This window comes from Scardinius erythrophthalmus, assembly GCF_964197995.2.
Source record: "Scardinius erythrophthalmus genome assembly, chromosome: 6".
Taxonomy (NCBI): domain Eukaryota; kingdom Metazoa; phylum Chordata; class Actinopteri; order Cypriniformes; family Leuciscidae; genus Scardinius; species Scardinius erythrophthalmus.
In genome coordinates, this window is record NC_138226.1 from 37,909,907 (window position 1) to 37,925,632 (window position 15,726).

Consider the following 15,726-nt stretch of genomic DNA (forward strand, 5'->3'; position numbering starts at 1 on the left):
GTGAAAAAATGGTGCAACAGAATAAAGTACATTAGAGTTAGTTACAAACTAGCAAGTCATTTTTAAGCCTCTAGTGTGGACTTTACCTTCCAATATAAGAAAGAACTTACGAACGGCTGGTGCAACCCTACCCTGGCGTTTTAAAAATGTGGCGCTCCCTTTGAAAACAATTGGAAAAATACGCTAACCGCAAAAAAAAAAAAAAACGCTTTGGTGGACACACTGCTTTATTGAAGTGTTACCCAAATGGGTTTATATATACTTGACATACAGTATACTTGGTATATTCAGTATTCATTACTTGACTTGGTAATTAGAGTACTGTGGTGCTCTTTTTTCTGCCGTTTTATATTAAAGACCTATCCAAAATAGGTCAATCGAAAAAGGTGAGGAGCAAATGATAAAAGGCTCGTTGGAAACAGCAAAAGTCCCAATCATGATTCAGGATATTAAACCATGAAACATATGTAGAGTGTAGAAAATGGTATAGAGAATGGCAGGCATAGGATGATATTGTGAGAATATGGAGCTCATACTTAAGAACAAAAAAAGACACCTCACTTTTATTCACAGGCCAAACCTGAGCAAAAATATGCAATTTGGTGTAGATGTTGTTATTTATAAGGTCAAAGATTAAAGGGGGGGGGGGGGAATGCTCATTTTCACTCAATCTCATGTTAATCTTGAGTACCTATAGAGTAGTATTGCATCCTTCATATCTCCAAAAAGTCTTTAGTTTTATTATATTTATAAAAGAAAGATAGGCTGTACCGAGTCTTTCCGGAAAAAAACGAGCGGCTGGAGGCGGGCCGTGTGGGCGAAGCTAAAGCTGTGCTAACACGCCGAGCTAACAACACACAGAGACATTAGAAGCAGTTTTACTCACCGCCCGGTTCCAACCACGACCGCGAACCTTTATCATTGTGACTGCTCGATCCTTAAGCATTAGACGATCTGCAAATCTGTCGATCTGGGCTTTGTTTATAAAACAATCATCGTCGAAATGCAGGGAACAAACAGTCCGTTGATGCTCAGGAAAAACAAACTCCATCCACTGTTCCCTTAATGCCGGGTTCTTTGGGAATCTGTGCAGGGTTGTCTTGCCCTGGCAACCAAAAACCCACTTCTTTGGTGACATTGACTTCCCTAAAGCCGAGCAGAGCGCTTTGATGAGGTACTGCTTTCGCTCTCTTGCTCTGGTCTACAAGTGCGCGCGCGCCCGCGCTAAGAAGTGCCCTTAGGACCCGTATAAGGAAATTCCACCCCAGCTGACGTCACGAAGACCCATACTCGGAAAAAACTTTCCGAAACTTGTGACAAACCGGAAGGACAATTTTTGGCACAGAAATACTCCTTCAAACGTACAATTTAATTTGTGAAACTTTGTCCATGTTTAGCATGGGAATCCAACTCTTTAACAGTGTAAAAAACTCAGTATGCATGAAATAGCATTTCCCCCCCCCCCCCCCCCCCCTTTAAATTCTGATAGATTGTAATGCAAATCAATGAGATATTTATAACAGTACAACAGACTACTCACTAAATATTGTAACTATTTATCCCAATAATATATCTTAGGTATTCCTTTGTTTAATCAGTAAAGATTTCTTACAAAAAAGACACAATCTGAAGGCCCTTTACTTGCTAAAAAGTATGAACAATCAGTCAGATGACAGAAGGCTGTAGTAGATTGTGTGCAACAGGTTTTCCAGCAAAGTTTGGATCATGTTGATAATTTAGAATGTATCAAATAAAATACAGGCTTTATAGGGTTAAGGTGTGACCTTTTTCTAACTTCACCCCACTTCATGATAACAGTGAGTTTGAGATAATTGTTCAGACACAAGTTGAAGGGCCCGAGGGCCGCTCACATGGGCCCGTCTGATACTGAGTACACATAAGTGCTTTGTTCTGATGATTTTGTTTAGTTAAGAGCGCAGGCGTTTATTTTTAGCAACCACACACACAACCTTTCACTCTTCGCTGGTGAACATGATTGAAAATCATTTGTCTCTCATTGTGCCAGGCCTCCTTATGTCAAAAGGCCAAGAGCAAGCAGTCATTCTGCTAATTAATACCTCTGTCCAACTTCTCTTACAACGAGCCCAGCCCTATTAGATTAAACCATCCATTTAATATAATAGGAATGCAGGCAGTCAATTAGATGATCAATTATCCTGTCTCTCAGCTCTTATCTTGATTACAATTCATTTGCAGTTCTAATTAAATATTTATTTAGGATAGTTATTCAGTATTAAAGGATAAATTGTCTGTCACTCAGAAAGCAGTGGAGGCCATGGTGGTGAAACATGTGGACAAAATTTTAATGACTTTGGTATTTGCATCTTTGTTTATTATTCCTTATGTAGTATTTTCATCTGTTAATTAAAGCATGTTTATGAATTAATCAATGCAATACATATTTCTCTAAAGCTCTGATGTGTAAAACATGTACAGTCACAACAGTATATGATTTAGCATGCATCAACTGGCCATACAATTTTATATGATCATCTCATTGTTTGGACTCCATCCTGACTGTAATTAGCTTCTTCAGAAGCCAGCTTAGAGATTTAAATACCTTTGAAAAAGCATTCAGAATTGGTAAATAATCTAGTCATAAAATTCAGCTAATATATATATATATATATATATATATATATATATATATGGTAAATCCTAAGGGCTCACATACTTTTTGTCTGCAAGTGTATGTAGCCTACAGTATATGATGTCACAGATGGGAATGGTAAACTCTGACACTGACAAAAAGGCATTTAATGTTTAAAAAATATTGCTAGACGAATGTTCCAGACAGTGTAAATCCTTTAAAAGCTCCTACAACTGATATCTGTGTTTTAGCATAGCATTTTATCAACAAGTGGATTTATCTTAATTCATGACAAAACACCAAACTCCCCAGCAAACCTCTCTGATTGTACACAATCCGTCATTTTTCTTACTAAAACACAAAACGCTGTTAATCCAGTGATGTCTCCCTATGTTAACATGCTTATATGAATGGATTTCTTATCCCCTGCTAAAACTAAACGGTTGAAATTTTCACATTTGTCATTCTGTTATCTGTCCTGAGCCTGTCGTACGCTAGTCTGTGTGTTTGATTAATTATGTGTGCTGTCTGTTTAATATGAAACCCGACCGACCGTAGTGATGTGTAAACTTCATAAAGCAATGGTCCAGGATTACATGTACTGACTTTCTATTGTCATCTTTCTGTAGATGTTTGACTGGATCAGTCACAATAAGGAGTTGTTTCTTCAGAGCCACACAGAGATCGGTGTGAGCTACCAGCATGCTGTGGAGCTACAGACTCAGCACAACCACTTCGCCATGAACTCCATGGTACGTCATTCCATGGTGATTTTGTTTGCTTGGAGGTGTTGTAGAAAGTCACTACTTTAAAGTTCTGGGTTTTCAGTGAGTTGGCCATTTCATATGAATTTGTACAATCTGACATTTGTAGGCCCACCACTAAACACAACTCTATACAAATTCATACCAAATAGTAAAATACAGTACCCGGGAACTATCATGAGAGTGCGGTAAAGGGATAGTTCCCTCAAAAATGAAAATTTACTTACCCATCATTTTTTTTTTTATATTCCCTCATTATTTTTGTTCATCCATCAAATGTTTCAAAAAGTTCATAAAGACATTGATATTGACATTGCTTCTGTTGAACATATTTGATGAACTCTATTGTTGTGTTTATATCATACTTATGCACTGAATGCTTTGAATCACTGCAAAGTCGTAATTATGAGTAGGAAACTCTGGATTCTCGAGTTTCCGAGTTGTCAGTGAGAAAACATGTCTGACGCAATAGATCCAGCATCTGTAGTACTGGTAAATGTGTTAAAATAAATGAACTGTTTGTCTTAGTTGTATAGGATACCTTTAGTATTTTACAATTATATTAGAATGTATAACGGGTCAAATATACGAACAAAAACAAACCTGATGCACTTTCTTTATTCATCATTTTAAATACATAGAGTTAATAACTATTGTTGATTAGTTTTATTTATTTTTTGTAGAAAAGGTACATTGTCATCTTGCTTTAACCTAAGTAATGTGAACGCACCTGACGTCATAATTACAACTTTCCATCTCGTAAATCAGCTTCCCTGGAGGACTTGAATGCATATGTATGTGCATCGATCAATGTTTATATTTGAATAAAAGCATTCCTAAATTAAATATGTTCATATAAAACGATTGTTTCTCTTCAGAAGACTTGGATTAAACCGCTTTATTAATTTGGATTACTTTCACAATGTCTTTATCGCATTTATATATAATGGATGGACAAATATTTAAAGTATCTTCATTTGTGTTCTGAAGTTAAACAAAAATCTTATGTCTTTGGAACAACATGAAGGTGAGTAAATGATGGCAGAATTCTTATTTTTAGGATAACTATCACTTAAGGGTGGTTGAGCTGTTCAACTGTTTCAAGTCGAATTGATGAGCATAGTTAACTAGCTCAACCAGTTTCAACCAGCATAGCTAGGGTAATCTACCACTCTGTATGCAGCTAATGCTGCCTGATTGGTTCGTCAATGCACACAGTAGGCAAGTCCTGAAGAAGCTCATTCTTCAAATCACTGTTTCTGTAATTCCTGCTGTCTTCTCAGCCAGCCAGAATTCCTCCTACCACTTTAATCAAGCTCCCAATCATCTGTTCTCAGAGACACAAACACACTCATTCATCTCGTTCATTCATCCTCATCTTCTTTATCCAAGCACGAATGTTGCTTTATGCCTCATTAGGCTTTGGTTTTAATATGAGTCCATTTGTGTTCATGGTGTCATTAGTCTAATGTGGTTAAGAGGGCTCTTTCCCCCTTCAGTTCTCTTGGTAGTTACTGTGAGAGAAAGAAGATGTATCTTGTTCATTCATAAAGCAGTAGATGGCACAGACTGATAGGTCATTTACATGCAGTCTACTAGCAATCACATTGGCTACATTTATATACAACCAAATAATATGTTAATAATCGGATTGACGGCTCAATTGGACTGAAAAGCCTTCATGTAAACACCTTAATCCAGGGGTTTTCATAGTCTAAGACAGTGGCCCTCCCTTTTGACAAAATTTACCCAATGTGACACAATTTTTTGCTCATATGTGACACAGATCGGATGTGTTCTATGACAGTGTAAACAGGAAAAAAACGTGTACATTCGGATATTTCGAGATCGGTTTCAGGCCTCATTCATATGTGGAAATAAATCAGATATAAATCAGATATGTTCCAATGTGACTGTCATGTAAACAGGCAGATCGGATTTTCCGAGGCATTAGGCAACATCTCCGTGGTTTAATGACAAGAGAAACCCCATTAAACGCATGAATCACGCATCTGCAAAAGAATGGATGGCCCGACGAAACGTGTCGTTGTAGGAGAGGAATGTGGACGCACGTTGACACAACATATCAAAGGTTGGCTTGCTCGTTCTAAAATTTCGGACCCACTGCTACTCGTTAAAGCCAATATTTAAACACAATATGCTCCCACCAGTCCTGAGATCTCTCTCGCACACAATAACTGAAGCATATGCGCAGACTGCAGTGATGGCCCTTTTAAAATCATGGTGATGTTTGGCGAACTTTGCTTATATCGCAGAGCTAGCATCAAGCATATTTCGCGTTCGTTCATCGTTCAAGAGAATGTAACCCTTTAAGCGTGCGCGATAGATAGTATTTCAGATAGTATGACAAGTGTAAACACGTGAATCGGATGGGTCACAGTTAATCAGATAAAGGTAACAAATCAGAATTGGGCATCAAGACCTGCAGTGTATTTTCAGAATAATAACAATTTAACTTTTTTAATTAATTAATTTAAAATAATTATCAGGCTATACTTTTTTTACCACTCTCCACGCCTCCCCTGGCATTCTCTGGTGCCCTCCTGGGGAGGCGCGCCCCACACTTTGAAAACATCTGCCTTAATCGATCCGAGCTTGAACCGAATGAAATTTAGATTGGATTGGATTGAAAGGGGTGGTTTATTTCATTTCTAATCCGATCAAGAGGACATGTAAACACTTGACCGGATTTAAAACCGAAACTGAAAGCATGTGCATTGACGTTGAAATAGTGTAATGACGTATGAGGAGCGGAACGAGCTGATCTTCCTATTGAATAAAGTGTCATATAAATGAGTGTCCCGTCATTCTAAAATTCTCCTTTCCCTTAGCATCTGTGAAGTGGAGCAGGAAAACATCCCACCAGTCTTTGTTTCGGATTCGCATCCACAGATACAGGCGCGGGAAGGGGTACTTTTACTGCGTGATAAATATAAGTTTCACTTTATTTTGATGGTCCCTTTAACACATTCTGTTTTCTAGAAGTAACATTGCACCTACATGTCTACTAACTCTCATTAGAGTTCTAGTAGAGTATTAGTAGACTGGTAGGGTTAGGGTTAGAATAAGTTGACATGTACAGTAGTTGCAAAGTTACTTATAGTCAGTAGAGTGTCTGTTGGAGGACCATCACAATAAAGAGTTACCTTTAAAACAAATAAAGAACCAATTTAAGAGAATGGTTATTATGTGCAAACAGCAGTGCGCATGTCAATGCACATTTAAATGGTATGGTTCAGTGGTCGCTGTAAACTGGTCCTGCAATCTGAAACCCTCTACCTCCCCCAGCTCCACCTGCCTAGTAGATCTAGTACACCAAGATCAAAAGCATTAACGTTTGTCATATGTTAAAAATATTCAGAGATGTGTCATGATTTAAATACATTTCAAAAATATATATATAGTTCAGACTGGATGAGCAGCACTTATATAGACCACATATTCTACTGTATATGAATGTAGCAAAGTACTATGATGTTTGTACAGCTGGTCAGTTCAGCTAGTGAGTTATATTATTTGATGGATTGATTGTTCATTTCAATTATTACCATTAATAAACTGAAGTAATAAACTAAACTTACTTGCCTAAGAACACCCCATATCAGCGGTAAAATCACTGTAGCACACAACCACCAGTGATTTATCCCTTGTGAGAAAGAAGTGTGATTAACTGTACTAAATGTGCACTTGTAGTGTACTTTAAATCTTACAAATATATTTTAAAAACTGTACTTGCAGATAATACAATATTAATTAAATAAAAGGCCACTTCAGTGTACTAAAAGAGAGTACACTTTCATGACGTTCTTAACACAATTAATTACACTTTTAAAAAAGCGCACTTTGTAATAATGTCAAAGAAAATTTTAAATGATTGGTTTAAGAGTATAAGAAGTATGCTTATTTTGATGTCATTACTAACATTCTAAAGCACATATAAAGTAATTATAATTTTAACTTTAGCATGTCATTTGATATTACATTTTAAGTTAATATATTTTAAATGTACTACTTTTCAAACTTATCGTTACAAATGTAAAAAAAATGACATCATTTTTGAATAGAAATTACATTAAAGTATATTTTAGTTTACCATAAATCCTTGCCAGTAATATTCAGCTGCACACTTTAACCATATTTGAATTATGAAATTATAAAAATGACATATGAAGATGATGTTTATGGATTCACACTAGTTTTTATGACATCTTGCCGTGTTTGTTTATTGCTCCCTCCTTCACACGTTGCAATGATTTCTAATCTCACATTTTCCAGAATGCATATGTGAACATAAACCGCATCATGTCAGTGGCGTCCCGGCTGTCGGAGGCTGGTCACTACGCGACTCAGCAGATCAAACAGATCAGCACTCAGCTCGATCAGGAGTGGAAGAGCTTTGCCGCTGCTCTTGATGAACGCAGCACCATCCTTGCCATGTCTGCTGTCTTCCATCAGAAATCTGAGCAGGTATCACATTTCTTATTTACTTCAACTGTAGCTCTCAGAACATGTAAACAGCTTTTAGAAATTTTTAAAAATGACGCAGTGGTGAAATAGTTGGTCTGTGTTTCTCTGTTTTTGCAGTTTCTATCTGGTGTGGAAGCGTGGTGTAAGATGTGCAGTGAAGGTGGGCTGCCATCAGAGATGCAGGATCTGGAATTGGCCATTCATCATCATCAGACGCTCTATGAACAGGTCACACAAGCTTATACAGAGGTGAGAACACAACTCGCAATACGATCCCATATATCAAATTTTTGATTTCCTTTCAGAACACAAGACAAATAATATAATATGTTGATTGATTGATTGATTGATTGATTGATTGATTGATTGATTGATTGATTGATTGATTGATTGATTGATTGATTGATTGATTGATTGATTGATTGATTGATTGATATGTGAAGTGACATGACGTGATATCAAATATAATATTTGAAAAGCATTTATTCTTGTGTTATGACCACAATAAAGATAAATGATATGAATGTTTCATGGCTACAAAACAATACATTTACTTTGCAAATTATGCTTATTCCTTTATTTATTTATTTTTAAATATCAACTATGCAGTTTTGTGTATTGGTATGCTTCGTCGTCAGAAGAAATATTGAGCTGAGTATCATCAGTATAACAGTGAACACTAACACCATGTTTTCTAATGATATCTCCCAAGGGTAGCATGTATAGGATGAAAAGCAGCGGTCCTAGTACTGAGCCTTGCTGTTCTCCATAATGATTTTTATTAACCTCTTCATTTTCTACAAATTGATGATGGTCAGATAAGTACAAACTGAACCATGGCAATGCAGTTCCACTAATGCAAAATGTAATTTCCGAACCTATTCAAAAGAATGTTGGGGTTTGATAATGTCAAATGCAGCATTAAGGTCCAGTAACACTAATAGAGAGATGCAATCATGATCGGATGATAAAAGCAATTTATAATTTGTAACTCTGATGAGAGCTGTCTCAGTACTATGATAGAGTCTAAATCCTGACTGGAAATCCTTGCAGATATCATTTCTCTCTAAGAAGGAACATAGTTTTGAGGATACTGCCTTTTCTTGTATTTTTGACTGGAAAAGGATATTCAAGATCAGTCTGTAGTTGACTAGTTCTCTAGGATCAAGTTGTGGTTTTTAACCAAGTTAACTTCACCAGGTGATGTGGGTCATGTCTAAAACTGTCCATTGAGGATGGCTCTGTGCTTATGTTAAACAATAAACCTACAGTTGTACTAAGGTTGTTTGAACTAGAACAAATTAGTGAACCGCCACTAATTAATCTGAAGACACAACAGGAAAACAGTGCCACAGTGTTATTGTGCTACTTTAGTTCACAGATCTCCACCCCTGATACTCAGACTGAAAATGTATCCCTGTGTTTCCAAGCTCTTTAGACGTTTACCCATGACTCTGTTTAAAGATCTGACATTAGAGAATGTGCTCTGTTGTAGATCTTGTTTAAAACATGGAAACAAGTCATACTGACCTTTGTACACAATAAAACACTAAGGGTAGTTTAACACAATCAAATATACTCTATGTCTCTACTGGAGGATCTCTGTTTCTATCACAGATACATGACCTAACGTCATTTAGATCAAATGAACAATGCTGCATGGACAGGCGTAGGAGTTTTGCCCAGAACAGAACCATACCGCCAACATTAACTGTATGCTATGATTGTAATAAATGTATATAGGCTACTTGGCGAAGTGGTCCTGACTGAAATTGTCGTTTTAAATACACTACCATTTGGGGTTTTGGATAAGTTTGGGGTCTTTATTTCTTTTTTAATTTTTATGTTTATGAAAGAAATCGCTTATGCTCACCAAAATACACCAAAACCAAAAATACAGTGACATTATTACAATTTCAACTGTTTTCTATTTGAATATATTTGAAAGTGTAATTTATTCCTGTGATCAAAGCTGAATTTTCAGCATCATTACTCTTAGTCTTCAGTGTCACATGATCCTTCAGAAATCATTCTAATATGTTTATTTTTTAATGTTGAAAACATTTCAGCATTCTTTGATGATAAGAGAGATCAAAAGAACAGCATTTATTTAAAAAAAGAAATATCTTGTCACATTATAAGTGTCTTTGCTGTCACTCTTTATCAATTTAATGCTGAATAAAAGTTTCATTTAAAAAATCTCATTGACCACATCTCTATCTGCAGGTGAGTCAGGATGGCAAGGCTTTGCTTGACGTTCTTCAGCGGCCGTTGAGTCCTGGTAACTCAGAGTCTCTGACTGCAACAGCTAACTACTCTAAAGCCGTGCACTGTATTCTGGACGTGGTCCATGAGGTCCTGCATCACCAGAGACGTCTGGAGAACATCTGGCAGCACCGTAAAGTTCGACTGCATCAGAGACTGCAGCTCTGTGTCTTCCAGCAGGACGTCCAACAGGTAGATAAATGTTCACATATGTCTACACTCTCTCAGGCTCTCTCACTGACAGAGTGTTCCTAACTAGTTGCCTAATTAGACTGAATATATATACACATCACTTTACCATGGTACTTTTTTTTGTACGGGAATAAAGTAGTTATCATGTTTTTTTCTTTTCTTAGATGTGCTTTAATTCATCCATATTTTTGAAGTGCAGAATGTTGAATGAGGAAATTTGTCAACAACAGTTCACCATAAATTCAGTGTTGTACAGTTATATTACACAGCATGTTTTTTTTTTTTTCTTTGAGTATTTTCTTAGTGTTGGATATGTGCCCAGAGGAGCAGTTAATATCTCTCCATTAGCCTCTTTCAGCGGGTCTGTGGCAGCTCTGGGCCTGGATTCAGCTCTGGTTTATCAGGCCGGGGTCAGCCCTGAAAAACAGCCAACAGACCCGGCCAAATCAAGATCTGAACCAGAACCAAAGAGCTGAAGAGCCCAAACGGGGGCTGGATTCAGACCAGCCAGAGGCCAAGCACAGTGCAGAGAACAATAAAACACATTGCCGTCAACAATAAAATTGACATTACTCAACTCCTGTATCAGTTTCAGGGATGATGAGCAGCATATTGGTTGTTTTTAATCCTCTCTATTCTTTCTTCTGAATTTTCTTTTTACAAAGTGATAAACTTTGTGTATTTGTCGTGCACTCCAAATCTTAAAAGAATGTTTTAAAAAACTGTACTTGCAGATAATGTGATATTAATGAAATAAAAAAGCCACTTAAATGTATTTGAATAGTACACCTTCATGACATGTTTCTTAACACACTTTTAAAGTGTACATTTTAAATCATAATGTTTCAATAATCTGCTGTTGTGCTTAAAATAAGTACACTTATTTTGGTGTGTTAACGAACATACTAAAACACATGTAAAGTACTTGATTGTAAATTTAACTGTAGTCTGTTATTCAATATTACATTTAAAGTTAATATTTTAAATGTACAAGATTGCAACTTCATCATTACAAATGTTGCATTACGAATTTCAAATACAAGTTTCAATAGAAATGTATTAAAGTATTTTTAGTTAATTTAGGTTTTTTTTTGTGAAATGCTTGTCAGTAAACTTTAAAGACAAAGAAGTATGAAATTACATATAAAGATCTACTTAAATCCTTAAATCATTGTACTTAAATAGGGTGAAGAGGAACTGTAAAGCATTTAATGTAAATTTAAACTATAATACATTTTCAATCAATTGCAATTAACATCCAATTAAGTGTCTGAAAACATTACAATCAGTTTGCCCTTAAGTATATTCTTTTAAAGGGTATTATTTAAATACTCTTTTTAAAACTAGGCTAAAGTGTACTTTTTCTTATTTAGAATTTAGCATTGCTTCGAGTGATTGTTTTTAAGAAACATCTACTGCACAATAATAATATTAAGTATATCAGGGTGATGTAAAATCAGGTTAATAGTCTTTATGGTCTCTGTACACAATATTTGTTGAATAGGTGTTTTACCTCATAGCTGTTTCTGTATTGTGCTTTTTGTAAGTTGACTGACTGGTCAATAAGTCAATTGGAAAACTGTATTGACCAATCAGCATCCATGACCACAACTATCAGTTTTATTAAATGCTTTTTATTTTATAGTTCTTTCTAAAACCCCATCTATTAACAATGTAGATAACCCAGAAACTGGTGGGCAAATTCAAGAGAGGAATGTGATGTTTACAGCCCTAAACTGATCTTAAGAATCTACAATGAAACATCTACTTTTTTCATTTTTAATTTTCGTAGAACCATAGATATAAACATTGGTCAATTTAACAGGTGGTGGAATATGAATATGATTTGTAGATGTATAAAGAAAATAATTTAATTGACCTCTTGCATTAGATGAGTGTTTAGAGTTGATCTGACCTACTGATTTGTTAAAGCATCATGTACAGATTTTCTGATATGCATGAAACTCAATCTCTGATTGGTGGAGTTAGATTTCACCCTCCAAACACTGATCAGGTGGATGCAATAAAAAATGCTAAACTCTTTAAGCACAAACATACGGCTCTGATAAACTTGGATCATTGATTTGAATGAGATATCAACATACTGAATGTTTTCTGGGAGACAGATTGTTGTTATTACCCATATTTGGTGATGTTAGTTTGCCTCACCCTGAAATGTTTGCAATTCTTGAGTAATGGAGGGTGAGATGTGGCCAAATATCTTCAAGTGTGTAGTTAAATACAGGTAATGAGTAGGTTGAGTTATTTAGAGTAAATGAACAGACCTCCCACACTCATACACATACAAGTCATATTTGTGTTCATTACAAGTTACAGTTACAAGGAATACTTCACCCAAAAATGAGAATGTGTATCCTGAAAATGTCATTTTTGAAGCTTGACAGCACCTATGCCAAATCACTGTCAACATTCTGTTGAAACACCTCTTTTTTTCCACATAAGAGAAATGCTAATTTCTGGGTGAGCTGTTTATTTAAAAACACTCTTGTGCCTGTCTACATTCAACACACTCTTCCCTAGAGTTCTCTACATGATCTGTGCCTCAATCTGTGGCAGTCAGACACCCTTTTTGATAAGAACAGAGGGGTTCTGCTTTGTTATCTTTGCTTTTTTTCTGAACTTAGTAATGAATTGGTTGTGGTCACCAGTGAGTCATGGGGTTATCAGCAGAGTTCACAAGTGGTCTTGACTCGGTTACTTGGGAAACCCTGATAACCAGAGTAAACAAGGGCTGTGAGTCATGGTGGGGGAGACTGGGGGAGGTGTGAGAGACAGCCTGCTTTATATACAGGAGATTTCCATTTCATGGAGTTAGTTTTCTGTACCAGTCTGACATAAAATATCTAAGTGTCTCTGTTTTTTTTACACAAATATTTTAGTTTCCTGTGTTTGTCTGGTAAAGGTCAAAATGGTTCCTTGACCTTTATTTTAGACTATTGTGTGAGACAAGTTTCTTTGTAAAATGTCATTGTAAAACAAAAGACCTGAAGACCTGAAAACAAGAACATGAACAAAACTCAAAACCAACTGTGACAGTCATTCAGTTGCAATTATTAAGGAGTCCCTACGGGTAAATGGTGTTACATTTGTGTTCAATCAATCAATCAATCAATCAATCAATCAATAAAATAAGTTTTACATTAATTTATGTATTTGGTTGGTTGGTTAAAAAATGTCAAGGTGGTGTAACTATCCACAACAAAGTTATTGCATTGTCACAATGTTTGAAAAAGATGAGGAAAAGTCTTTTTAATATACATAAAGAGCAATAGTATTACACATCACATCTCAACGTTAAACGTTAACAAATAAACAAGAACTGAGAAAACTGAAAGCTTAAATACACAGAGGGAATGATCAACAAAACAAGAAACAGGTGTGCAACTAATCAGAAACCATATGAACTAGAACACAGGCAAAAAAACAGTGACAAAGAAAACTATGACTAGAAATTAAACATAACAAGACAATGAAAATAATCAAGACATGACTGTAACATTATGATGGGAGGAGCCAGAGCGGAGACAGGAGGAGCAAGAGGATGACTCAGAGCCAAATCCTGATGAAGGCCCACAGTGGAACCGATGGAGGGAGGTGCCATGGTGGAGCCTTGTTGGAGAGGCCAGGCGGAACCAGGGAGACGACCGACTGAGATGAAGCCGGTGGAAATGGAGACCCAGGTGGAGCCAAAGAGCCAAAGACCCAGGTCAACACCACTAGTCTGGAAGGCCACGGCTTAGCCGCAGGTAGGCGTGGCCGAGGTGGAGATGTAGTCTTGGCAAACAAGGGCGGAGATAGTAGGAATGAGGACAATGTGGAATCAGAGGGAAGGAGGAGCCCGGCAGAACCAGAGGGGTGCAGGGTTGAGGAGCAGCTGACGACACGGAAGTTGACGATGGACCAAGGTGTTGCCAGAGAGATGAGGGAGCCCAGCGGAGCCTGAGGGATTATGTTGAGCCAAGATGGAGCCGATGAGTTGGAGAGGTGATGTGGAACCTGGGGTCTGAATGTTTGAGGTGGAACTGAGGGATCCACTGGCCAAGGCGACTGGGAAGCCTCAGGCAGAGACTGCTGAAGGGCTGAAGAGAGACTGCAGAGATGAGGCTCAGGTACTGGATGGCTTTGGCAGAGGAGGAGGGAGAGGGATGCTGGATGGACCTGGCAAGACGCAATGGTGGACAACTTGGTACTGAATGACTAAGGAGACTTGGTGCTGGAAGACGAAGAGGAAGACGAAGACGTGGTGGGATGAAGAGATGAAGATGACTTGGGACTAGGCTTTACCAGCGATGACTAGGATGACTTGGCTTATCCAGCAATGACTGAGACGATTTGGAACTTATCTTAGCCAGCGATGACTGAGATGACTTGGAACTTATCTTAACCAGCGATGACTGAGATTACTTGGAACTGTGCATTTTCAGCGATGACTGATACCCCTTTTCCACCAAGGCAGAGCTGGTGCTGGTTCGGAGCCAGAGCCTACACTGTAAAGAGGTTGCTGTAAATTTTACAGTAACTTACTGGCAGCTGGATGCCAGTAAGTTACTGTAAAATGTTTTAAAGTATTATTACTGTATTTTCACTTACAGTATACTGTACCATTTACTGTAATTGCATTTACAGTATTATTACCGTATTTTCATTTACAGTATTAGTATTGATTTTTTTTTTTTTTTCATCATTTAAATTTTCTTTTTTTAATTTATGATTACCCCACCCCCCAAAAAAATCACAATAACTCACAAACATTTGTCCTTATAATATTCTTTTTAATCGTTGAACATTTTGTTTTAGAAGTACAAATTACAAATCTTGACCTTTAGCCACTAGCTGAAGAAAAAAAAAGGCAACATCTCCAAAGTCCATAGAATTAATCTCCTGGTGACCATTTATATCTGTAGCATGGCAAAAACGTACACACACTGAAAAGCAAAACAGGCCTTAAAACAATAAAATACAGTCAAAGTCAGTGTTGTGTTGTTACATTTCAGTAATTTTGCCAGTCAAAGTTGACAAGCTCTCTGATGAGAAACACTGAGGGTTTCAGTCTGATGCTTTTCTTTGGACCTTTCCAGATTTCCATCTGATCTGTGCCTTTGGTGTTTGGTGCCATCAGGGTTGACTCTCAGAATGAACCTGCAAACACAAGCAGGGAAAAATATATAATTTTTTCAGACCGGTGTTGGCAGAATTTCCCCTAACCCTCAAACTTGATGCTGCATGTACTTTGGCGTTAATAAAAGCACTACATCTGATTCTGAATCCACCTACAGTAGTGGTGGGGGAAAAATCGATTCTGTTCAGTGTCACGATATTTTGCGCACGCAATTATATTGATACACTAGCGCAAAGTATTCCAATATAGGTTATAAGGCTGTGACG

At 37.1% G+C, this 15,726-nt stretch overlaps 1 protein-coding gene across 5 annotated transcripts in view; it reads left to right on the forward strand.

Annotated features, from left to right (window-relative positions):
* kalrna (kalirin RhoGEF kinase a) overlaps positions 1-15,726 on the forward strand; it is a gene marked incomplete at its 5' end in the record, with an annotated part of 258,906 nt that overhangs the window by 115,701 nt on the left and 127,479 nt on the right. For all 5 annotated transcript variants that reach the window (XM_081368578.1, XM_081368579.1, XM_081368581.1 and 2 more), the window contains 4 exons: positions 3,241-3,363; positions 7,672-7,863; positions 7,981-8,112; positions 10,090-10,320. In XM_081368578.1, coding sequence (XP_081224704.1) covers positions 3,241-3,363; positions 7,672-7,863; positions 7,981-8,112; positions 10,090-10,320 — 678 coding nt within the window. The remainder of the gene's footprint in view (positions 1-3,240; positions 3,364-7,671; positions 7,864-7,980; positions 8,113-10,089; positions 10,321-15,726) is intronic.